This window comes from Wyeomyia smithii, chromosome 3 (assembly GCF_029784165.1).
Source record: "Wyeomyia smithii strain HCP4-BCI-WySm-NY-G18 chromosome 3, ASM2978416v1, whole genome shotgun sequence".
NCBI lineage: Eukaryota > Metazoa > Arthropoda > Insecta > Diptera > Culicidae > Wyeomyia > Wyeomyia smithii.
In genome coordinates, this window is record NC_073696.1 from 218,223,067 (window position 1) to 218,249,325 (window position 26,259).

At 37.4% G+C, this 26,259-nt stretch overlaps 1 protein-coding gene across 1 annotated transcript; it reads right to left on the reverse strand.

Moving 5' to 3' along the window:
* Positions 1-888: 888 nt before the first annotated feature.
* LOC129733262 (pre-mRNA 3' end processing protein WDR33) lies at positions 889-25,921 on the reverse strand. Its single transcript, XM_055695003.1, has 8 exons — positions 25,514-25,921; positions 25,182-25,451; positions 24,457-24,608; positions 3,844-3,941; positions 3,647-3,773; positions 3,349-3,582; positions 2,731-3,284; positions 889-2,662 (listed from the first exon to the last, which is right to left on the reverse strand). Exons 1-8 carry the CDS (start codon positions 25,775-25,777, stop codon positions 1,341-1,343), a joined length of 3,021 nt encoding a protein of 1,006 aa, XP_055550978.1. The 5' UTR covers positions 25,778-25,921; the 3' UTR covers positions 889-1,340.
* Between the last annotated feature and the right edge of the window lie 338 nt (positions 25,922-26,259).

Here is a 26,259-nt window from a genome sequence, read left to right on the forward strand (position 1 = left end):
GCCGAGTAAAATTACTACAAAAAAGAAATTTTCTGTTGTTGATGTCTATGCAATTAAATTAACGTGTGCAGAATTTGAAAACAAATCGTAGAAAATGTTAACAAACCTTGAGTCGTTTCCAGAGCGGGTGGAAAACAATTGGACGAAACTCGGAGAATACCAAAATTGGTCAGGCGAGTAACTCGCCGCTCGCTTCGTCTTTTGTAATAGGGGCCATAATAATTTATGGTTTGCAACGAAGCAGAATTTAACGTTTTCACACAATTTGGCGTATAAGCACGGTTTTTAATTACGCAATAACGTCAGCCGCGGTACTTTTCGTTTTTTCTTGTGGTTTTCCGCCCGTCGTTGTAAACCTTTTTAGTTTCAGATACTTCGTGTTTTTTATCTTCACAAAACCACAAAAACATCTTTCAATACTCTTCTTTTTTCCTTACATATAAATCACTTAAAAACGTTAGAAAAGTTCTTTTTAACCTGTTTCACTTATTGAAATAAATCTACGAACCGATGAAATAATATTTAGCTTTGAGCAGATTTTTCAACAGAACTATGCAAAATAAATGTTCGGAAAAAGTTCTATAAACGAAGTTTTTCTGTGTTGTCCATCGGCTAAGACCAATGTCGATCCATCTCGCCAATAAACAAAAATTCTTTTCGTTTTGATGAATCTAATATCGAATTCACATCGGTCCACAGTTAATATATTTATACTTCCGACTTGAAAATTTCATTCCTGAAACAAATAGGTGCATACAGGCTTTGATCGAACTCCATACAGTGCTATGATATGGGCCTGCTGGTCATCATAAGCAAAATACATACACGGCGAGAACATCCAATTAAATGGCTTGTCTGCAACTATACACGATGATAAGAGAGAAATGATTATTACATAATGAATATTTATATGCCGGATAACAGTGACTTTTTTAGTTTAGTTCTTCATGCTGCTGACAACAAAGATTATAATTGTTCCACAAGATTGTTGTCACCTTTCTAAACTATTTATTCTTACATGTAAATTTTACATTCCAATAGGTTCCTTTTCACGAAGCATTCGTTTTGTTTAATTTTATTTTCTACAATCTATTCAATTACTTAAGTAACGTTAACTCTCTCACACATTCAAGATATTTTCATTCGCCCGATTACGACCAAACAAGGATCCAAATGATTACATCACTTCTAACCAATGCAAAAAATATGCTGGTTTATGTAAAATTTCGTGCCTCATTCGTTCTAACCTGCCACTTAAACACAGTTCAACTATCTTCAAAGCAGATACAACTTATGGTACTACAAAACTCAGTTCTCCTGGACTGTAACTTGGAACTTTATTAATTTCTTCGGTTGCCTCCTCGGAAGCCCCTTTGGTTGCCTCGGCCACCCCGCATGTTATTCCGATTGCGGGGCCCACTGCCTCTATTCCAGCCGTCATCATTATTTCCATGATCGGCGCCAAAATTATTGCCACCACTGTTGAAGCCGTTTCCACTGTTAAAACTGCTGCTGAATGCATTGAAGTTACCACCAGGAGGGCCAGAGTTGAAATTTCCCATTGGTGGAGCCGTATTGAAGTTACCAGGAGGGCCTGTATTGAAGTTCGGAGGAGGCCCGGAACCAAAGTTCGGTGGATGCCCTGGTGGCATATTGGGGTTAAAATTACTAGGAAGTCCTGACACAAAATTATTTCCTCCCCCGGCAGTAAAACTGCTTGATCCTGAAGCTTGGTTGAAATTAGTAACACCGGAATTGAAACTCCCGGGAGGACCCGACATGAATGGGCCTGGATTGAAGTTAGGTTGCCTATTGTTGAAGTTATTTGAACTTGGGTTAAAATTATTGGGACCAGAGAACCCGCCGGGTGCGAAATTATTTGCCGAGTCGAAATGACCTTGATTGAAACTAAAGTTTCCAGGTTGACCAGCAAAGCTGTTTCCATCTATACTCTGTTTGTCACGACTATCGTCACCACCGAATTTTGCGGGAGTATCAGTTTCCTCATCCCAGGTAGCACCACCGAGGCCTGCAGCGTCTTCCTCGTCTATTTCACGCTTTACAGTAGCCCACTGACCGTTACTATTGGTGTTATGACTTTTATCCAGTGGTGAGGATGACGGTTTGTAATCGAAGTCCTCGTCGTTACCCTCATCATCCCAATTTCGCTCATTATGTTGAGCCCAGAATTTCATTTTTTCTTCTTGCTCTCTTCGTTCTCTTTCCTTTTGCTTTTCTCTTTCTCTACCCTTTTTACTGTTGCGAAGAGCTATTTCGTCCGCTATTTCATCCGTATTGAAGATTACATCCGGAGGAGGATTGATATCCAGCTGAAGCAACGATGGTATTCCCGCCGTCGGGTCTGGTGGAGGCGGAGGTGGTGTCCTTCTTTTCATCAGCGATGTAGATGATAGCAGTGGTTCGGTAGCCTCCGGTGGTTCAGTCGGTTCAATTGTGGTAGTTTTGTTGTAAATAAAGGTCGGATCGATTTCCAACTTAGCTCGGCTAGCTAGCAGTTCAGCACCATTTTCGTCCAAATTATTGAAATCCTCGGTGGAAATCAACGGGAAAACATCACGTAACTCAGGAATCCTTCCCAGTCGTATGAAGTTGTTGAGCGTGTCCGGGCCATCCAGAATGGCGCTTTCCAGTTCGGAGCCAGCTGAAATAGCCAGAATGAGAACGATCAATTTCAAAACCGATGAAGTGCAATAGAAATCAGTTACTTACGTTGTACTTGAATTACGCGATCATACAAAATGATCGCAGACGGTGCCATCTTTCTTTGTGGGACTACATTGGTATTATGCTCGACTATTTGAGATATTACATCTTTTATCTCTTCGGATGCATTGTGGTGATCTTCATACTTGTTAGCTTCATTCCACTGTGCTTGGAAGTTACGAGGAATGGGTTTACTATAAGGAATCTTCTTCTCTCTCATCTTTTCATTGAAATTTGTAACATTAGCAAAATCTAAGCCAGGAATTACACCGTTATTGTTTGTTCCCAAACTATCCGCTATGTCAATCTTATCTTCTGGTCCCATTCCCGGAATGACAACGTGGTCATCCAGTTCACAATCATCCAGACCTGCCAAGCTAGCTGGCAACGTATTGAGATTATATTTATCTCGCATTTGATCTCCGGGTCGGTTTCTAGTCCAAAATTTGATAGTATGATCGTTAGATCCGGAACAAAGAATATGTCCCAATGGGTGCCAGGCTAACGTCCATACTATACTCTCATGGGCGTTATCAATACCGCCAACTTCTTTATCCGTGCTGAAAAGGAAAAAAGGATCAATAAGTCACTTGTATACGCGTTTTGCGTTAATTGCTTTTCTACCCGACATTCCAAAAGAGTATGGAGCCGTCCGATCCGCCTGAGGCGAATAATCCTTCGTGCACCGGGTGCCACGAAACGGCACTTGCTTCTTTTTTGTGTCCGCGAAATATCTGCGCTTCTACGCTCAGATTGCGTAAATCAAATAACTTCAGTAGATGATCACGGGAAGCGGTGACCAGCCAGTTCCCGTTGTCGTTCCATTTGAGATCCATTACGGTCGATTTGTGGGCATGCCTGAAAACGACCGAAAGTGATATATTATTGTTAATCTCTTCTACATAATTTTAAAAGTACTAACAACGTGGCTAGTGCTTGGCCACTTTTGGGATCCCACAGTTTGATGGGCTGCTGATTGTCCTTGCTACCAGACACGATTAACGCTTTCTGTGGGTGCCAATGCACACACTTCACGTCCGCTCCGTGACCTGAACGATAGAAAGTACATGGATTTCAAAGTGCTGCTGCCTCTTGGGGAGAAAATAAAAGCGAACCTACCTCTAAGTACACGTTCCTCCTGACAGCGGAAAAAGTCCCACACACGAACTGTTCCATCGTCGCTACAACTAGCAAACTTTGTATCCGTTGGACTGAAGCTATAACGGGGGACGAGAAAAGGGAAAAATAGATACCATTCGGTGATTAGGTGCCATCAGAGCGGGAGAATGAGTACTATTCAGCTGACCGATCTGTAGTATTTTAATTTAAATCTCAGAAAAATGTGTATATCATGGCTCAGTTTTATTTAATGTTCTCTCTTTATTACTTTTTGGTTTGGCTTTTATTTATTTATTTGCGACTATATATAAACAAAATAATGGTTGTTGCCCCGGCGTAGGCTGGTCCATCTGTGCGTCGAATTTCAAGCACCGGAACTAATGTCGTCTCTCACAAGATTCCAATCCAAGAGGGTGATGATTTTTTCAAGACAAGTCAGGGATTTGTGAAATCAGATCAGAAAATTATTCTTTATTGTTTCTGATAAATATTTAGGTAGTAAACAACATGTACAAGTTGATAGGAAGCAGGGGGAAGCGTTCGAAAAAAAAGAAGTCCAGAAGTCTATATTTGCACTCTAGTTAAAGTCATTAGGAGTAGGCATCAATGGTAAATAAAAAGCCATTGGTCTGTAGTTTTACAAGTTTGATTCGTTTTATTGCTTCCATTTTGGTTTTGGTTTCGAGACGGGACTTTCAAGAGGTTTTTTGCGTTTATTTCAAATTCATCAAATTATTACAGATATTTAATGGAAATGCCTTACAAGTATGTCCAACACAATTGTTACAGGGGAGGTCATTTATTTATTTGTTTCAGTCTTGAAATAATCACAGATCGGGTTGTTTATTTATGTCGCTTTTTTCGAGCCCTAATCTTTATTAGCAAAGCAATTTCGTTCATTCGTTTATGCATTCACACTATATTTTTCGGATATAAAAAGAATGTTAATATTTATGATTGTCACTGAGCATCAACGGGTATCATTTTGATTTTTTCTTTACAGCAACGAATTCGTACTTTAATTGAAATAGATGAGAAATTGCCCCTCCTACCGCCGATGGAGTCCTAACTTTAGGGCACAATCTTATTTCGTACCATGCAAAATTTTAGCTCAATTCAACTTCGGGAAGTGGAGCATCGGAGCGGCCAAAAGTTTAACATTTTGACCGATTAAAAAATACACGGGTAGCAACAGGTGACAACTAAAAATTTGAATTTTTTTCTACTGCTGTCAAAAAAAAAAAAATTGGATGGACCCAAAGAAAGACTGATTTATTCCTCACGAAGATACATTCATTATAAACAAACCAAAATATTGAATATTTGAGAAAGGTCTGTTACCGGTCTTCCGACAAAACTTTCTTATGATGCCGGAACAAGAACGTTGTACGGCGTACTTCGGCTGTTCGAATGCATCTCTTGATTCTACATATCAACTGTTTGCAGTTCGTTGATCTACAGTTATTTTTGCACCGAAGTAACTCAAAATCCCAACAAATTCTCGATTGGACGACACTGAGGTAGATTCGTTGGGATGCGTATTTGGGGTACAAATGGAGTCAATAAGTAAACAATAAAACCTGAAGATTTTAGATTTCAAAATAGTTTACCGCTGGGAGGGAGAAACGAATACTACACTCAAAACAGAGAATACGCACATGCGTCGTTTTGCCTTTCTCCTAGAAAGGTATAGCAATCACTTGCAAAACCGAAAGTATAAAAGTGCTCCAAAGGGCCGAATGGCATGTATCACTCGACTCAGCTCGACGAGCTGAGCATTTTCTGTATATATATATATGTGTGTGTGTGTGTGTGTGTGTGTGTGTGTGTGTGTGTGTGTGTGTGTGTGTGTATGTGCAGATTTTTATTCTCACTCACTTTTCTCAGAGATAACTGGATCGATTTTAATGAAATTAACTGCAAATGAAAGGTCTTGTTGTCCCATAAGACCCTATTCAATTTCATTGTAATCGGATTTTTAGTTTAGAGGTTATGTATCAAAATGTAAAAATCATGAAACATCATTATCTCAAAAACTACACAACCGATTTGAACAAAATTGATTTCAAATGAATGGGCTGCCTAAAATACCCTTAACTTTTGAATTTTATAAAGATTGAACTTGTGGTTCAAAAGTTATGAAAAGAAACATGTTTCAAAGACTGTTTAATCTCACTCATGTTTCTCAGAGATGGCTGAACCGATTTTCATAAAATCAGTGTCAAATGGCAGGTCTAGTTGCCCAATAAGACCCTATTGATTTGTTTTGCAATCGGACTATTACTTTGCCTGTTATGTTTAAAAATGTGAAATCCAGCTATGAAAAGGAACATATTCCGAAGACTACTTGGTCTCACTCAATTTTCTCGGAGGTGGCTGACTCGATTTCCACAAAATTAGTCTCAATTAATATGTCCAACTGCCTCATAACACCCTATTGAATTTTACTGTAATCAAACTGTAACTTCGTCTGTAATGTACCGAAATGTGAAAAGCATGAAACTTTATTATCTCAGAAACTAACTATTTGATCAATATTATTATCAGATGAGCGGGCTATTTAAGGATTAACTGATGATTTATGATTGAACACGTGGTTTCAAAATTTGGCTGCCCTATACGATCTCATATCATTTGATTATTATCGAATTTAAGCAACCGTTATGTATTTAATTGTCAATAAAACAACGATAGTCTAATCTAGAAAATCTATAACGAGCGTCTTAGCAGAGTGATTGAGATCAATCAAAGAAATAGTTATCGGTTTCCGTTATACTCTACTAAATTTTTTGGAAATAAATATTGAAATTCAGTCCGCAAATATATATTTCGACTGTGACGTACAGTCTTCCTCAGTGCTTATGTGGACTGGTAAAGAGCAAAGCGTAAATCCTGTTTTTTCCTGATTTATGGAAATTAGACGTAGCTGAAAGTTTAGAAATTTATAAACAACACTCATGCACGCTTCTCAATAAAGACGCAGGTAATCACCCCTCATGGCTATTCGATCTGCTTCCCAAAAACCCCAGACATGGTACGGTAAACAATCGACCGCATAATTCCCTACCTAACTCCAATTAAGGGTGCTAAATTTTCATTTTTACCTACTACAAATAAAAAAAACAGGATTTACGCTTTGCTCTTTACCAGTCCACATAAGCACTGAGGAAGACTGTACGTCACAGTCGAAATATATATTTGCGGACTGAATTTCAATATTTATTTCCAAAAAATTTAGTAGAGTATAACGGAAACCGATAACTATTTCTTTGATTGAACGATAGTCTATTATCTCAAAGATTACATGACTTATTTTAACATAACTAGTGTCCTACGAACGAGTTATCTCTCAAACCTACAAATAACAAACTTCATAACAATTTGATATGTGGTTCAGAAGTTATGGAAAGAAAAGAAATTCAAAGACTATTTAAAACTATACCTGCTTTGATCGAAATATGTGGCCTCAACATAATCGGCCATAGGATATGATCAAAGTCAAATAACAAATCGTTTGAAATGATTGGTTTTATCGAAATGACAACATCCTCGATTTTTGGCTTCTGTACATCGCCTTAATTATGAATATATTCATATTGGTTGGAACCGGAAGTCGCCAACCTAGAATCCAAAATGGGGTCTGTGGTCGATTTCAGCCATTTTTGGCTGTTTTCCAGAAACCAGAAAGTTGCCATCCTACAATTCACAATGGTGTCTGAGGTCATTTTTTAGCTTCTTGTAACATTCTGGCTCCAGAGATACTCATATTGGGTGGTATTTTATCACTTTGAGTTATTTTTCAGAAACTGAAAGTTGTCATTTTGGACTTAAAAATTGCCTGTGAAATCAATTTCTGTCATCTGGGCGTAATTCTGGTTCCGAAAGCATTCATATTGAATGGTATTTGGTCATTTCCGGCTGTTTGCCAAACACCGGAAGTCACCATCTTAAAATTCAAGATCGTGTCTGTGATCAATTTTTAGCTTCTGTGCATCTTTCTGGTTCGGAGATACTCATATTTAATGGAGATCGCCCGTATCAGGCTGCTTTCCAGAGATCGGAAGTTGCTATCTTACAATTCAAAATGTTGTCTGTAGTCGATTTGTGGCTCCAGTGCATCATTACGATTCCGGAAATACCCATATTTCATGATGGCATTTGGAGACAATTTCTGGATTTTGAACGTCATACTGGTTAAGGAAACACTCGTATTAGGTGGTATTCGGTCATTTTCAGCTTTTTTCCAGAAACCGGATGTCTCCATGTTAGAATTCAAAATGGTATCTGTGGTCGATTTTAGCTCCTGTGTATCATTCTAGATCCGGATATTATTATATTGGGTGAAAATCGGCCATTTTGGGCTGTTTTCCAGAAACCGTAAGTTGCCATCTTGCAATCCAAAATAATGCCTGAGGTCGATTATGGAACATATTTGTTAGCATTAAAAACATTCTCCTGCCAAATATGGTTCCATTTAGTTGATTAGTTCGAGAGATGTGCAAAAATTTGTGCAGAAACATGTGCTTGCTGAAAAGGGAGGGGCGTCGAACCATTATGGGCATATTTGTTACCTCTAAAAACATTCAAATACTAAATTTGGATGTATTTTCTGGCAATTTGTGTCTTATTTGTATGGGACCCCTCCCATATAGAAGAGGAAGGGGTGTCAAACCATTATGCACATATTTGTTTCCTCTAAAACATTCACATGCTTCATTTTGTACCATTTACTCGGTTAGTTCTCAAGTTGTGCAGAAATGTATAAAATATCGGCACCAAAAACCCCTACATACAAATTTTCACGTCGATCGGTTCGGTAGTTTTCGAACCTATATGGATCAGACAGACAGACAGACCGGCTTGCATTTTTATATGTATAGATTACAACAATAATATTGTAGATCCCAAAGAGTGAATATACATTTATTGGATTGAAGCGTTCATGTAAATCTATTTTTACAAATAAAAGTTTGAATGAGAAAGGCTGGGTCTGACCGCTAGGTGGATTAATTTAGGTTTTTGATAGCGTTTAACTATCTCCTTGCTGTAACGCATGCATGACTCAAACGAAGTTTTTAGTAACATCAGGAATACGGAATTTGCAAATTTGCAAATTTTTCGAGTCTGTACTCTTTCAATTTGCCGTTGTATAAAAGTTTCTATGGAATTTTGAGTTAATATATATGTGCGCACGTGAAACCGGACGATGGCCGTTTGCTACGAAAATGATAATTTTTTCATCTCAACATCTATATAATTTACATTTTACTTAATACATCGATCATTTTGAACCAGCTTGTGCTACTTCACTGCGAGAAACATCAAAATAAATCGCATAAACAAACACTTCATTAGTCGTTTCCAATTTGGCTACAATTTTTGCCTTTCTCCTAGAAAGGTATAGCAATCACTTGCAAAACCGAAAGTATAGAAGTGCCCCAAAGGGCCGAATGGCATATATCACTCGACTCAGCTCGACGAGCTGAGCATTTTCTGTATGAATGTGTGTGTGTGTATGTGTGTGTATGTGTGTGTATGTGTGTGTGTGTATGTGCAGATTTTTATTCTCACTCACTTTTCTCAGAGATGGCTGGACCGATTTTCATGAAATTAATTGCAAATGAAAGGTCTCGTTGTCCCATAAGACCCTATTCAATTTCATTGTAATCGGATTTTTAGTTTAGTGGTTATGGTTCAAAATGTAAAAATCATGAAACATCATTATCTCGAAAACTACACATCCGATTTGAACAAAATTGGTTTCAAATGAACGGGCTACCTGAAATACCCTTAACTTTTGAATTTCATAATAATTGAACTTGTGGTTCAAAAGTTATAACAAGAAACGTGTTTTGAAGACTACTTAATCTCACTCATGTTTCTCAGAGATGGCTGAACCGATTTTCATAAAATCAGTGTCAAATTGAAGGTCTAGTTGCCCCATAAGACCCTATTGATTTGTTTTGCAATCAAACTATTACTTTTCCTGTTATGTTTAAAAATGTGAAATCCAGCTATGAAAAGGAACATATTCCGAAGACTACTTGAACTCACTCACTTTTCTCAGTGATGGCTGAGCCGATTTCTACAAAATTAGTGTCAACTAATAAGTCTAGCTCGTAACACCCTATTGAATTTTACTGTAATCGGACTGTAACTTCGTCTGTAAAGTACCGAAATGTGAAAATCACGAAACTTCATTATCTCAAAAATTACACAACCGATTTGATCAATATTAATATCAGATGAGCGGGCTAGTTAAGGGTTAACTGATGATTTATGATTGAACACGTGGTTTTAAAGTTTGGTTGCCCTATACGTTCCCATTTCATTTGATTATAATTGAACTTAAGCCATCGTTATGTATTAAATTGTTAAGAAAACAACGGAAGTCTATTATTTCAAAGATTACATGACTAATTTGAACATAACTAGTGTCATACGAACAAGTCATCTCTCAAACTTACAAATAACAAACTTCATAAAAATTTGATATGTGGCTCAAAAGTTATGGAAAGAAAAGAAATTCAAAGGCTATTTAAAACTATACCTGCTTTGATTGATATATGTGGTCTCAACATAATTTAAATGTGGTTTTGTACTATTTGAACGTTTCAAATTCATTGATTCCTTGCGGTGTGTTTAAAGTCTGCAAATGCACGACGAATCGGCCATAGGATATGATCAAAGTCAAAAGACAAATCGGTTGAAATGAATGGTGTTATCGAAATGACAAAATCTCCGACTTTTGGCTTTTGGCGCCCTAATTCTGAATATATTCATATTGGGTGGTATTCGGCCATTTTCAGCAGATTTTCTGGCATCAATCTCACTCCGGAAATACCCATATTGGGAGGTATTCAGTTATTTTGGTTGTTTTCCAGAAACTAACAGTGGTCGTCTTTAAATTCAAAATGGTGTCAAGGGTCAATGTTTGGTTTCTATGCATCATCTCGATTACGGAAATATCCATGTTGAGTATTATTTGGTCATTTTCGACTGTTTCCTATAAGTTGCCATTTAGCGATTCAAAATGGTGCCTGAGGTCAATTGTTAGCTCATTGCATCATTCTGGTTCCAGAGATACTCATATTGGATGGTATTTGGTTACTTAGGCTGTTTTTCACGAACCGGAAGTCGCCATCTTGGATTTCAAAATGGTATTTAAAATAATTTCTGGCCTCTGAGCGTCATTCTGGTTGAAGAAACACCCATATTGGGTGTAATTCGATTATTTTCTGCTGTTTCCCAGGAACCGGAAGTCGCCAACCTAGAATCCAAAATGGGGTCTGTGGTCGATTTCAGCAGCTGTGTATCATTTGTTACCACTAAAAACATTCACCTGCCAAATATGGTTCCATTTAGTTGATTAGTTCGCAAGATGTGCAGAAATTTGTGCAGACACATGTGCTTCCATGAGAGGGAGGGACGTCGAACCATTATGGACATATTTATTACCCTTTAAAACATCCACATGCCAAATTCGGTTTCATTTGCTTGGTTTGTTCTTGAGTTGTGCAGAAATGTATGTTTCATTTGTATTGGACCCCTCCTTTCCAGAAGAGGGAGGGGTCTCAAACTATCATAGGAACCTTTTTGGGACCAAAAACCCCCACATACAAATTTTCATGTCGATCGGTCCGGTAGTTTTCGAGCCTATATGGATCAAACAGATAGACAGACCGGACTAAATTTTTATATGTATAGATTACAACATCAATATTTTAGAACCTAAAGAGTGAATATACATTTATTGGATTGAGGCGTTCGTGTAAATCTTTTTTTTACAAATAAAGGTTTGAATGAGAAAGGCTGGGTCTGACCGCTAGGTGGATTAATTTAGGTTTTTGTGTTTTAATGTGTTGTGATTTTAATGTGTTCTTTAAATAAAAAACGAACATTCGTATGAAAAGTGACAATAAGGTAACAAAGTTTTGAGGAACTATTTTTCTCTCTTTTGGACGAAAAACATGTCATATTTTCATGGGTTAATTGAAATACAAATAAATTTAAAAGTAATGGTACTTGTGGGATCAAATCGGACGTTAAACCTACAGAATAAGCTGATTTGAAAAATCGATTGCCGTCTGTGTGCTTACGTTTTTCCTAATGTGAGTGTTTCTGCAACTAAATCCATTAGACGTCCAAAGTGGCCAAATACCGATCGCCAACAGTGTTGTTTTGCAAAAACATTAAATTTGATATGTCACAAGCAAGTTTGCGGTAACGTTTTCAATCTAGCCTGTGTTCCTGGTAGGGGGTGCTTACTCCACGGTTTTCCTCAAAAAATATGGAACAACGGAAATTTTTGAAATGTCCCCTACTGTCCCAAAAACTATGATAAATTTGTGATCTTTTAGAAAAGGCTGGATCAAATTTGGTTCAGATCTTGCGGAATGGCAAGTAAAATAGATTTCATTTTTTTTTGGCTCTGCAGGGGTTAGGTACGCAAGTGCTAATAGTATTGTAGGAGAGTTTATTTTACCATTAATTTGGTTTAAATCTCTGGCGCTATATGGATCTTATGAATGACAACTGTTTAAGCTGAAATTGGACAATTCTTCTTCAATATAATCATTTCCGATGTTATATCCTTTCGAATTCGAGTAATATTTATAATTATTTTCCATTACTCTGTCTCCAGTTTATGATTTTGAAGTCGATTAAAAGGAATTTTTCGACAGATGCTTTGAGTTAGCATATTTTCCCACAAAATGGAAAATCGTCAAAATCACTCCAATTTCAAAACCAGAACAAAGTCCAGTCGAAGCATCAAGTTACCGCCCAATTACAGTAACTGTTCGCTAACTGGGCGAAAAACACTTCCCAGCTATTGAAATCGGCTCACTAACTGGGATGTCATTTCAAACGTAAATAAACGTCGAGGGGAATTTTGATGAACAGAAGGCTAATGCTGCTTCGCGTCAATTTCATAAAAGATTTTAATTTTCTAGTTGGTCGCCAAACAGAAGATTCTGCTCGTGTTGTTACTGTTTATGTTGCTATTAAATCCCAACTAGAAATTTAACCGACAAACTATCAAGGAGCAGCATCATCCTTTATTGGTCCCCATTTACATGCCCCCCGATCGTTTTGAACGTTGACGCTTGTTGTCTTTTTAACTGGATATCGCCCCAGTTAGCGAGCGCCCAGTTAAAAAGAAGCCCAGTTAAATAGTGCCTAGTTAGCGAACAGCTACTGTAGTTTACTCTTTTCTATAAGCAAGCTTTTTGAAAGAATAATTCTTAATAGAATAATAACACATATTGGGTTTGGGGAAAAAGAAATGTCGTATTTTGTCAATAGATGGCAACACTTAAACATATCTTGTGTCACACTTATCGCGTCGGATCATACTATACGGCTATTTAGAGAGGACAATCTGTGCTACAATAGACGTTTTGACAGTGTTGTGATCGTACATTTCAGTCCCAAGTTATAGCGCGCCGAAGATGGAGTCCACCAAGCAAGAAATTCGTCATGTTTTCGTTTTTACTACCTGAGAGGTAAAAATGCAACAAAGGCGACCAAAAAATTTTGTGAAGTTTATGGGCCCGATACTGTAACGATTCGCACAGCACAGCGCTGGTTTGATCGATTTCGTTCTGGTGTAGTGGCTGTCGAAGATACACCCCGTACTGGTAGGCCAATCGTCATAGAAACCGATAAAACCGTGGAAATCATCCACGTAGACCGGCATGTGAGCGTTCGCTCGATTGGCCAGGGACTGGGTGTAGACCATAAAACTGTTTGAAACCATTTGCAGAAGATTGGATTCCAAAAAAAGCTGGATGTTTGGGTGCCACACGAGTTGACGCAAAAAAACCTATTAGACCGAATAATCAATGCCTGCGATGCACTGCTGAAACGAAACGAACTCGACCCATTTTTGAAGCGGATGGTGACTGGTGATGAAAAGTGGATCACGTATGACAACCTCACGCGAAAAAAATCGTGGTCGAAGTGCGGTGAACTGGCCCAAACCATCGACAAGCCCGGATTGACGGCAAGGAAGGTTTTGCTGTGTTTTTGGTGAGATTGGAAGGGAATCATCCACTATGAGCTGCTCAACTATGGCCAGATCCTCAATTCGGTTCTCTATTGTGAGCATCTCGACCGTTTGAAGCAGGCGATTAACCATAAGCGGCCAGAATTGGTCAAGAGGAATGGTGTTGTTTTCCACCAGGACAACGCGCGGCCTCACACATTCTTGATGACCCGCCAGAAGCTACGGTAGCTCGGATGGGATGTCCTATCGCACCCAACGTATAGTCCGGACTTGGCATCGAGTCATTACCATCTCTTCCGGTCCATGCAAAACGCTCTTGGTGATACTAAGTTGACCTCAAAAGAGGCTTGCAAAAACAAAGTATGTTAAATAAAGCGTCAAATTTCGATCAAAAATACGACATTTCTTTTTCCCCAACCCAATATTAATGAGAATTAAATTATTGCAAATGGGCAGTTTGGTTTTTGCCATGGGCATTCGGCTACTCATCAGTTACTTAGAAAAACAAATACACAATGCAACATTTTTTTGAAGTAGAATACTTCTCTCAGAAAGTTCGGCTACATAGGGATGTGAAATGAAAATCAAAAACCGAAAAAAGTGAAAAATATGTCCAATTTCAAATGCTAATAAATCGGTTAGTATTCGATGAATTTCCTTCGTTCTTGCAGCAATAGATTGGAAAATCTTCTAAGATTCTCCCCAAAAGAAGATAATTGTAATTTTATTATTCACACTATTGTACTATTGAAAATAATCAAGCCTTGTCAAAACGAAAAATTCGACCTCTGATTGGTCGTTATATGATTACTTCCCAAGCACGGTCGACAGAATCATATACCTTGCGATTGAAAACATGCTATTTGGCCTATATAAGAGCCTGTTTCAATCGAAGCCGCTCATAATAGTTCTAGACAGCGACAACAGCAGTCGTCCTCCTTTAGCAGCAGCACTATCATTGCAGTGGATACCAGCGATAGCGGATAGCGGCCAAAGCTGTGGCGTAGCAATGGATAGTGCACTATTTGTAGTGGATCCCAGCAGCTGGGCCAGCTGATGCAGGGACAGCGGATACCAATGGCAGCGTATAGCGGCCACAACTGTGGTAGGGCTATGGATAGCGCACTAGTTGCAGCAGATCTCAGCATCGATAGCGGCTGATGCAGTGAGGCACTTTAGTGAAATGCAGTCTCTGTGCGATAGTGGGCACTAGTAAATGCATTCATTGAAAGGTTGACTCATTCTGATAACACGTGAGCCGTCTAGTTTTGAGTGTTATATCAGCATTTCACTGTTTACTTTATCACAACGAATACTTTGTTCGCACTGTCAGTGATAACGCAAAGATGTTATCGGCATCTTATCCGATACTAAATTGAACAACAAATTGTCCTTTTTAGGATGAAATAAAAACTTGAATGAAGAGTTTATATTTTCTAATGAGTTAATTCATAATTTTTGAATTTGTAAAAGTTATAAATGTCACTTTATCTCCGTGTCTCAGAACGTACTGAATGATCTTTTCGTTCAGTCATGAGCACGGCATCTAAAAAATTTCATCTCAAAATTTAAAAATTGTCAAACCCCAACCATGACAAGCAACTTACTATAGTCTTGAAAATGATCAATCCTTGTTGAAGAGTAAAATTCGATTGATCTGATTAGTCAACGTTTATTTACTAGAAATAAAGGCTGACACGCAAGCATCTTTCTTGTAAAAGTATTCTACTTCAACCTTGCGGTCGTGGCTTTGCACACAACCCTCCTGTTATTTGCCTTGGCTTCTATGTATGATTTTTCGATGAAGTTTGATGCGAAAATAAATTTCCCCGAGTTTGAACATATTTCAACTTAAGGGGCAACAATTACGCCATTTTGAATTTTCGAGAAACTGGTAATTTTTGATGTTTTTTCGACGCCATTTTGTTTAAAGACCAAATATCAAAATTCTAAGAGTTTGTCCACATATCAGCATCTTTTTAGCCATCTTTTGAAAAAAACAAATCGTAAATCGGACGAAAACTGAGCTCAAAACGGTGATTCTACGAAACCGGTTTTAGCATAGTTTTAGTGTATTTCACAAAGCAAAACAATCTCGATTATTTCTGAGCATCGATGGTAATTCGCTAATATCTTAAAGTGGTAGTCAAATTTTATCTTATCTTGAGTAAGAAAATTTCAGAAATCGAATGGTAGATGTTGTCAGAAATCGAATGGTAGATGTTTACTGTAATTTGTTTACTGTTATCAAAGAGGTACCAAAAAAATATCTAGTAGAGCTTTCCATACAAATATACTCATTATTTTGAATGCGTACACGACTCAAAATTTTCGACGGCACCGGTGCACAGCACTAATCACTAAAGCAGAAAATTGTGAATCCTAAGGCCCAAATACACACACGGCGTGACAACGCCTTCCTCACGAAAATTGTCAGTACCTTTTTAAAACCTTCCGATCGCGTCGTCTTTAGCCCCGCCGTGTGCACACCTTCTTGTCGTCATGCCCCCCAACTTATGTTTATTTATGTTTGTTGGAGGAAAAAATAAAACAACATAGGTACTTCTCGAATCACCAGCAGACGGGGTTCGCCACAGAAGACAGAATCACAAAAAGCAGAAGCACGAAAGGCAGAATCATAAAAGACAGAACTCTATGGCCGTACACACAAGGCAGAATATTTCAAAAGGCAGAATTTCGAAGGGCACGAAAGGCAGAATCACTGGTAGCAAAACCTGGCTCACGATAGCCAAGTGCGTGATGACAAATTGGTGCGAATTCTGGTCACAGTATCAAAGCTGCTACTCTATATTTATTATTTTATATTATTTGGTAACCAGACATAATAACTGGTCACAAGCAATGACCAGTTTTGATGGCAGGTGCAAATCAAGCCTAATTTTAAGATCCGAAACGCGCAAACTGGTTTGGTTTAGGTCCTCAAGACTCTCACGGCATCGCGGGGAGTAACACTAGTCTCAACGGCTTGTTGGTTATAATTAACATAGAACTGTTCATGCGGCGAAAACGCACAATCGAGGGCAAGGAACCGAGGCGGCACAAAGCCGCCGTGGTTTCCGCGGTCCGAGCCGGCCGCCGACCCGCCGTCGGAAGCAACGGCCTCTCGCATACAATCAAATTATCTACTGGCTTTCTAGGATTATTCAAACAGGTTTCCTTTCCCTTAGTTAAGTCCTAACGAGCGGTAGCGAGTAAGGACAGCATACACTTGGACAATAGAGTCGGCAAAAGGCCGCGAGTGTGTGTTGTTGAAAAGAAAATAAACCATTTTTCGATTCTGCCATTCGTGCTCTTTGCGATTCTGCCATTCGTTATTCTGCCTTATGTAATATTCTGCCTTGCGTAATTCTGCTTTTCGTGATTCTGCCTTTCATGATTCTGCCTTTTGATTTTCTCCCTTTCGTAGGAGACCCAGTAGGCGGAAAATAATACAATACGGCGTTGCCAGCGCCTCCGCCAATAGAAGGCGACACAAAGCCGTGTGGAAGATACGATAAGTCTAGTTGTAAGGTTCTGGTCAAAAAGCGGTCCAGCGGAAAGCGCGATTACGCCTTCTAATTTGCACAGAGAAGGCATCATTAGGCCGTGTGTGTAATCGGGCCTTTACTACACTAAATGAAGGCGCAGCTTATTGCTTCTAGAATGAAAAAGCAGCTACACTTAAAGAGTCAGATGCTTGGTGTCAAAGAACAACTTGTTGAGTAGACTTGAGTGTTTACTTCAGTTAACAGCAAAACTTATGTTCATCACACGTTTCAGAGAGAAAATTACAGTTTAGTTCTCAAAAAAACATTTGATTTCACATTTGTTCCTTCCTAAATGCTTCTTATTCGCTCTAATTTTAAGTATTCAAGACACTATTGTTTACGAAATTTTCTCAGCTTTTCAACAAAATCAACAGAATTAAGCTAGCTATTAAACTTTTTGTGCTAGATCTTGTTAAAGGCAAACAAAACTGAAAACTGAAAAACGTGAATTACTCTGTAGTAGGTAGTTAAATTTTAACCTTATGCGTAGAAGGATTTTTTCATCGAATAGGGTCCTCTATCACCCCTTAATGGATTTTAAGTGAGTCCCCTAACACCCTGTATGAGCGATCTGTATCCATCGCACAAAACTAACTTTGTAATTCAGGGTATTGATTTTTCCAAAAACCACTTATTTCCACATATCATCATTTTAAATAACATAAATTTTCGTTTTGTGAGGAGGCAGTAAACCGTAGTTTTGAAAGTGCTATAGGGTTTACAATTAGTGAGAAGATTTTGCAATATTACTACATCTAGTGCTGATAGAAATCATTCTCAAGAAATTTTTCGTAAATTGCAACTGAAACGATCTTCATCGTCTCTCTCGTGAAGCGAAAATGAAAATCAAACAGCTCAAGCGTTTTCGAAATGAAACACCAAAATTGAAAAGCGAACTTTCCGGAGCGGAGCTGGTTTCTTTGGCGTAAAGCCACTGTACACACACATCACAGCTCACACAATAAAACTAAAAGTAATAAATTTCCAGAAAATTTCAAACGGTGAAAATCAAATGATCACATTTTCACTGTGACTAGAGAGCCGACAAAAAACTCACTTCCATTAACTTCCATCACATAGAAAAAAAGGTTGGAAGACCATAAAAACTTCACAAGTTTTGACGCAAAATATTAATAAAAAAGGGAAATTTAAAAATTCTGAATTTAAAAATTCTAATTCAAATGGTTTGTAACTATGAGAAGTAAAGTGTACGTCAGATTCAATAGAATCTTGATTGACATTTGTTGAAAGGTTCTCCTCGGGAAGTTTTAAAAGTTATTTTATTATTAACATTGAAAATTATGTGAATTTTGGAAAATAGTGCAAAATGTTTCTAGGGGAGCATTTTTATGTTTCTTCGTATGTACGAGATAGGAGTACAAGTTGTGCAAAATAATGATCTCTATTTATCATTCCGATCAGAAACACTGTTCTAAATTCAGATCGAGTTGTCTTTCAAGCCGCTATTGGCAGAAATGTAAAATAGAAGTAAAAATTTGCTTAATTACCGCGTTGGTGAGTTAAATGAAATAATCTTTACTGGATTTCTGTTTTATATTAATTTTTTTCCCGTTACGTAAAATGACTTAATGTTTCACCATTTATTTTAGGGGTTATATACCTTTTTGGTCGAGAAAAATGAGGGAAGTTTGAATGTATTTTTAAGTGCATAGCACCATTTTCATTGCATCAAATTGGTATTTTTCTGAAAGTACAGTTTATCAACAACAATAAAATACGTTTGATTTTGAGATATACCAATTATTACTGGAGTAATGGCCGTTTCCCCGAAACGCTATTTTTTGCAGAGGCTTGCGGTGATCCTGATAGAGACTCAGCGGATCAACCGAAATCAAAAAACTCATATTATTTCATTAGTTTAGAAGTGTGCCGGGTCCTTGAATGATCGCTTTTATGAGTATTTTGTTTTCAGTGCAAACGGGAACGTTTTTCCCAAAAAATGCACGTTTTGAGCGCAAAAAATTGCATTGAAAAAATTTTTGCGGCAAAATATAACAGTATGTTTCAAAAAGCGATCGTTCAAGGACCGGCGAATTTTATAACGAAAATTTAAAAAAAAAAAGATGAAGGAAATCGGTTCAGTAGTTTTCCCGCAATCAGGATCACGGCAAAGTCATTTTCCGGAAAAAACTATTCCGAGATAATCGCGTTCAAAGTTTCAAGTTTAGCTCATGCGGCCGTGGCGAGGCGCTCTAACTTTCTTCCTATTGCTCAGATCTTTATGAAAATTTTCTCAAGATGTTGTATTTGAAGATAATGTAATAACATTTTTTCCGGTTTTTTGAAAACTAAAAAGGTATATAACCCCTTAAGTCACGCGAAAAAAAAACGAAGCTGATTTTGCGATGAGAGTTGTCGTTTACCATAACGGTGACTCTTTAGGCGACGTATATAATAGCCGTGTAAAGTTTTTTTTTTTTTTTTCAAATAAGGTGGGTTTGTTAGTAGTTCAGATGATCATGATCGATATTAGTAAGTGTGAGTTTGTGTGACTTCTCAACACTGTTAGAAATTTGTAATTTTAATTGATATGATTTGTTTACTTTCGCAATTAGGACTTATCATTCGCTCGTCAAATAAGAGAAGTAAACTTACAACTAACTTGATGGCTATGAAGAGAGATTATCGTAGCAATTGGAGATTGCAACGATTTTTGACGAAAATTGTTAATAATTTTATTTGACATAGCTTCTTATGTTTCAACACCAGCAAGTCTAAGTAATTCGAGAGTACCAAACCAAGGAAGACGTTTCAAATTCATTTTTAAAATTTTCTTCTGAATCCTTTGAAGCGTTTTCTTCCTTGTTTAACAACAACTTGACCAGATTGGTACCGCATAAAGTATTGCTGGTCTGAATTTTTTTTTGTAAACAAGTTTATTCTTCAAACAAAATTAGGAATTCCTGTCAATGAGAGGATATAAACTTCTCGTATATTTGATGCACTTTGCTTGTAGGTATACTCTCAATGTGCTCTTTGAAAATAAGTTTTTTGCCCTAAATTTGTCCCAAGTGCTTAACCTTGTCAGTCCAACTTGGAATAACTCCATTCATCTTGACAACTAAATTTCTATTTTTAACAACGGCTTTTACTCGTTTACATTCACGTTCATCAAGCAGACAATGCATAAAAAAATTAAAAAAATCGTTTTTTTTAATATTTCAAAAACTACATGCCATCACCATCCTATTTCTGCGGCAAAGTTCAGAAGATTTATATAAAAGTTTAAAAGATTTATAATTAGAAACTCATAGAGTTCGTTAGTACACTTTTTTGTGTTAGGGAATTAGAATTACGTTGTCCATTGATGTGAACTTTTGTAATAGTACACTTAGAAAAATAAAAAAAAATAAAAATAAAAGTTTTTTGTCCAAAAAAATCAATATCTCATACACTGTGGCTTTTTGAATAGTGGTGACTTTGGAAGAGTTTCATTTTATTGGCTAATAAACCACATTGTAAAAGAAACCATTCTTCTAAAATTAAGAAAAAAAAAATTAAAAAATTAAAATTAAGAAAGACAAATTTAGTTCTAGTTCAATACACGTTTAGTACAAATATTTTCGTACAAAAATATTCCTTGATGATTCTCATGAACATTGCCGAAAACGCTATCTCAAAAAACCAAAACGATCGAGGGTTATTAATTTTGTTCCGCTAGATTGCATTCCTGGACCACTGTGCAATGTGTGCAGCAGGGGAAGCGAAAAATAAGCGAATTGGAAATATGATACAGATTTGGAAAAATATACCGCATCCCGACAGGACTTAAACCCGCAATCTCCCTGTCTCCGGCATGGTGTTTTGACCAATTAAACTATGGGGGACGGTGGTACTGTTCCACAATCTATAAGCGTATTACATTTCACTGCCGATTTATTCTATTGCTAATCTCTAACTATACACACTGCTGTGCAAGCGTTATTTATACGACTGAAAGGAACGTCTCATCACACACAAAAGAGTCAGCTGATGCTGATAACTATTATAGACCTGTGTGATCGAGACCGAAGTCAGACAATAGAATAAGTCGGCAGTGGAATGTGATACGCATATAGATTGTGGAACAGTACCACCGTCCCCCGTAGTTTAATTGGTCAAAACACAATGCCGGAGACAAGGAGATTGCGGGTTCAAGTCCCGTCGAGATGTGGTAATTTTTAAAATCTGTATCATATTTCCAATTCGCTTATTTTTCGCTTCCCCTGCTGTACACAAATCTCCCAGATGGTTTTGAGATACGATGCTGGCCCAACAAGCCAGTCGTCGTAGGTTCGAGTCTCGGTGCGGGAGCGACTGTTAGTGCCAGTAGGATCGTAGCGCTAGCCCACCAATTGTCCTGTACACTAAACAGTTGGCTGCGAAGTCTGTGTATAAATAAACAGAAGGTCAAGTTCCGCATCGGAATGTAGCACCAAGGCTTTGCTTTGCTTTGTTGCACACATTGTCTGCTTAATGAACCAGATCGTCTTGACGACGTGATTATTGTTTAGATTGAGGAAAAAAGCCGTAGTCTTATGAAAAAAAAATATCAATAGAGTTTTGAAAGTATTGAGAGAGCTTTTCCACTTTTGCAAGTAGGAAGAAAAAATATCTAAACTTTTCTGCAACTGACTGCATATGATACGAAGATTTTTTCCTTTTACGGAAGCCGTATAAAGTGGCTTTTGTTTCAGTTTGGCGTAAATTGTCGCATCTCGATGCTCCGACTTTTCATTAATTTTCGTATTTTTTACCAATTACGTTCAGCAACTTTTCCCGATCTCTGGTCACAGACAAAAAGTATACTCAGAACCGAGTTTAAAACATTTAATAAGTGTTAAACTATTTATTCATCCAGCTTCTCAAAACGTAGTATTGCAAACAAACAGCGAATAGGTCTATAAGGTGTCACAAGAGGAAATAGTTTGACTTAAAAAATAACACATTTGCGACGTTCTACTTGATTGTTAAATGTGCGACGTTCTACTTGATTGTTAACACTAGGAATGAGTCAACTTAGGAAACAAAACTATTCGTTTCTTGCAAAGGGCTGCCGCTTCAAACGGTTGATCAGCGACCGATTCAAATGTATTTACTTTATTTTTTCAAATGTTGTTACTTTATTTCAGCTAGTTTACTAACCCACTACGAAAGTCAAGAGATTAAAAATTATTGCAAATTTTGAGTTACAAAAAGGCAATAAACATATACTGTATTTTATTTATTGTGCGAGAAAAATAACACCGCATTGTATGGAAAACATAGACCATATTAAGAAAGATTACAGAATGTGCTCTATTACAGAAGTCGAGTAGACTCGGCTCGCCCATGTATTCCAAATAAGATGAGCTGCTCATGGAGTTTTCTGTAATACGGTCCTATAGATTGCTGTACTATTTGAAACAGTATGTGATCAATTTTTACATGTAAAAATAAATTTCGCTCCACGGAGAGTTAGTTAGTATTCAGTTAAAAGACTTATTACGATTATAATTATAGCCTGATAAAATACCCCTATTTTTTCGAGCAATTGTGGGCCTTATTCTAATTATTATCTTAGTAGTGACAGGTAAATGTAGTTTGAAATTTAACTATAAGTTAACTACATTTGGTATTATACATCGTTTAACTATTCCCCCACCTAAACTGCCGTTCTACGCATAGTTGTCCCAGTTTTTATGAAACTTCCTATCAACATGGGACAGCTATGCGTAGAACGGCAGTAAATGTCTGTCTATTTTTCTTTTCCAAAGTGGAAAGCCCTACTTATTCTTTTGGGCAAATGTGTAATCTTGCAACTAATAAACAGACAATCAACTAATAAATAGACAATCACCAGAGATTGAAGTTCTAATTGTTCGACATTCAAAATGCAAGAAAAAGTTGTTGGGTGACGAAAAAGATTCCGCAAATAAAATCCCTGATTTTCCTTGAATTATAACATTAATTCCTATTTTTTCAGCATTAAGCACAAAAAAGTGCAACGCAGATGAACGCAATTCTGATATCGCAGTGAAAAAAGTGTTGGAAAGGTCTTGCATTAACCTTTTCCGCTAAATCTAAATCTGTTTTGGCGTTAAAGAGCTGTTTAAAACAACCGCGTCTTGGTTAAGAATTTTTCCCTGATTGTTTTTCAGTTTTCCTCGATATTCCCTGGTTTTCCTGATCGCAAAACGAATTTCCTGACATTTTCTGATTACCCAGATTTTTCCTGGTTTTCGACACCCTGAAGTTGGAAAAAAGGATTCCCCAGTGGAAAATCATTGATATGGAATAAACTTCGCAAATTTCTCCGATGATAACTTTCTACGTATTCGTACCGTATTGTTTAAATTGTATCAACAAGGTGAATCTCCTTTTGAATTGGATCTAAATTGTGATTTTGGGCATTGCATTGCAACGCGCGTGAGTAAATTTTTCTCTGCAAAATCATTGAGTAATTGTGTTCATGTAAAAAAAATTAAGGTAGGTTTTTGAAATGAAATCAGTTCGTTAAGAATATCATTACTTTGTTTAGCTCATAGCATGCATAAAGCTAGGAACTGCTTTTCAATACCACAAGTTTCCCTTTATTTTGAGCCTTATATTTCAAAAAATATACATACTGTGAACGCATATGCACTTTCAAGCGGAATCCATGCACTCGAAAATAACCAAACACACCTATATGGATATTTTTATTTCACATCTACTCAATTCGCTGCAAAACAGATGGTTTCTTGCCAGCAAAAGCTTTAAGAAATACCATTACCCTCGACTCGATATCAGTGATAGAATCGTGATTGCCATAGCAGTTTATGCAATCATTACTTGTGGAGACCCTCTCAGCAATACCAAGTCAGTGTTTGACAAGATTTAAACATGAGCCCATGGGAGAGAATATTTCGTGAATAATATTTAAGGAGAATAAAGAGGTTATACTTAATTCTGAATTGAGATAGTGAAGCATGACAATACACAAGACCGACAGCCATCAGAAGCCACCAAAGTTCCCATCGATTAGCTTCTGGCAACAACAGCGGCTTGCTGTCATTGCAACAGCAGCAGTAGTACCTGATTCCACGGACAGGCTCCTTATGAGCTTGAAACATCTTGACATTATTCATGTTCGATTGCCAGTATTTGACGTATCCACTGTGATCTCCGGTCACCATCCAGTTGTCATTGTGGGACCAGACCATCGTGCGTACTGATACATCGTGTGCCTGAAAAATAAAAATAAAATGTAAACCACCTGTTAATTGATAAGCAAACGATCGATGCTGTGCAAGATATAACATTGACTAATGTTCTGCTTTGATCGTATTGCTGCGTTTTCGACATTTTCATGTGCAATCGGATATTATGGTTTTCGCTAATTAAATACGAAAAAATTTCTATTTATATTGTTTGAAATAAGACCATAATAACGTAGGTACAAGAAATAAACTTATTTCTTCAGTATTTAAATAAGCCATGCAAATGAAGTTTTTTAGTATTATTTTGAAGAGAAATAAACATTATGAGAAAAGTTTCAGTCAAGAAATGAGATGCACTGAATTTTATTGATAATTTCTATTTGTCAGAGCTAAAAGCAAATAATTTACTTCTGATTTAGTCTAACTATTAAAACATTGAATTGAAACATAAATGTGTGGTAGAAATAAAACATCTTGATTTGTTTTAAAACACTTCTAGAACAAAGTTTGTTATTTGCGCATAGTCTTTTTACTTATTTAAAAATTATTTGATTTATCTTGAGTCTGAAGTCTCAGTAAAACTATCCCAATCTCAGTTACCTGCAGAATCGTTTCAAAATTGAACGTCAATCCATTCCATAACGTAAATTCACCCGAGCTGGCACCAGTTACTAGTCGTCGTCCTTCGGGAGTCCATGCCAGCGTGAAAATTGGACACCGCATTTTGTTGGTCGCCGTCTTGACGAAGCGGGTTGTAACGGCATTGATAGGATTATCCATGTAACTCGGCGGGGGTAGCAACTCGGGGAGGTAGATATTTTCCGGTTGCAAAGCATGCCGGTCCCTATAGTCCCGCTGCCACGTTCGGTTCTGAGATTGGACAAATGGTTACTATTGCTTGAAAAAATGTTACAGTTCAAGGTCAAACTCACTTCCAAAGCTTTGATAATGGACGCATTATAGTCGACCGTTTTACGCATTACTGATTTCCGTAACCGTTTCCCATCGAAATCATCTTGTGTCATTGGCAATCCTCCGCGGAAGCCATTAAAATGATGATACGGACGATGGTGATAAAAATTGTTGTATTGCGGTTTCGCGGACTGTGGATTCTGATAACTAAGTATCCGATTTATAGGTGGAGGATTCGCAAAGTTCTGCGCCATGGGATCTGGCGGCGGCTGCGAGAACTCCATATCTGTATGTTTTCACAACTATTCTTCAAATATAAACTTGAAAGTTTGTTAGCTTAAACTATAAAAATATTTCTGCACTGAAAATCGCGACGTCAAGCTGGTAATTTTACTATATCGATATCGATGATGTCGATAAGACGCGTTGAAATTCGGTATTTTTTATCGATTAGTAAGTTACCGACTCTCAGTACACGCCAAAAAATTTCGAAACTAGTTACCTTTTTGATCGATTATAAAATCGGTTTAAGGAGGAGACTCTAACTAGTTTTTGACGTATGAACGAAAAATATTATTGCTTTCAATTAGGTTTTGACAACTTCAAATTATTGTTTTAGTTTTAAACTAATCTGAAAAATGCAAATTGCAAATGCTAAAATGCACAATTTTAGTTGAATCGATATAGAATGTTTATTGTTACCACAGGTGGTAACAGCAGTTGTTTATTTTGAGTTGTTTTTTTATCCAACAATTAAAAAAATATC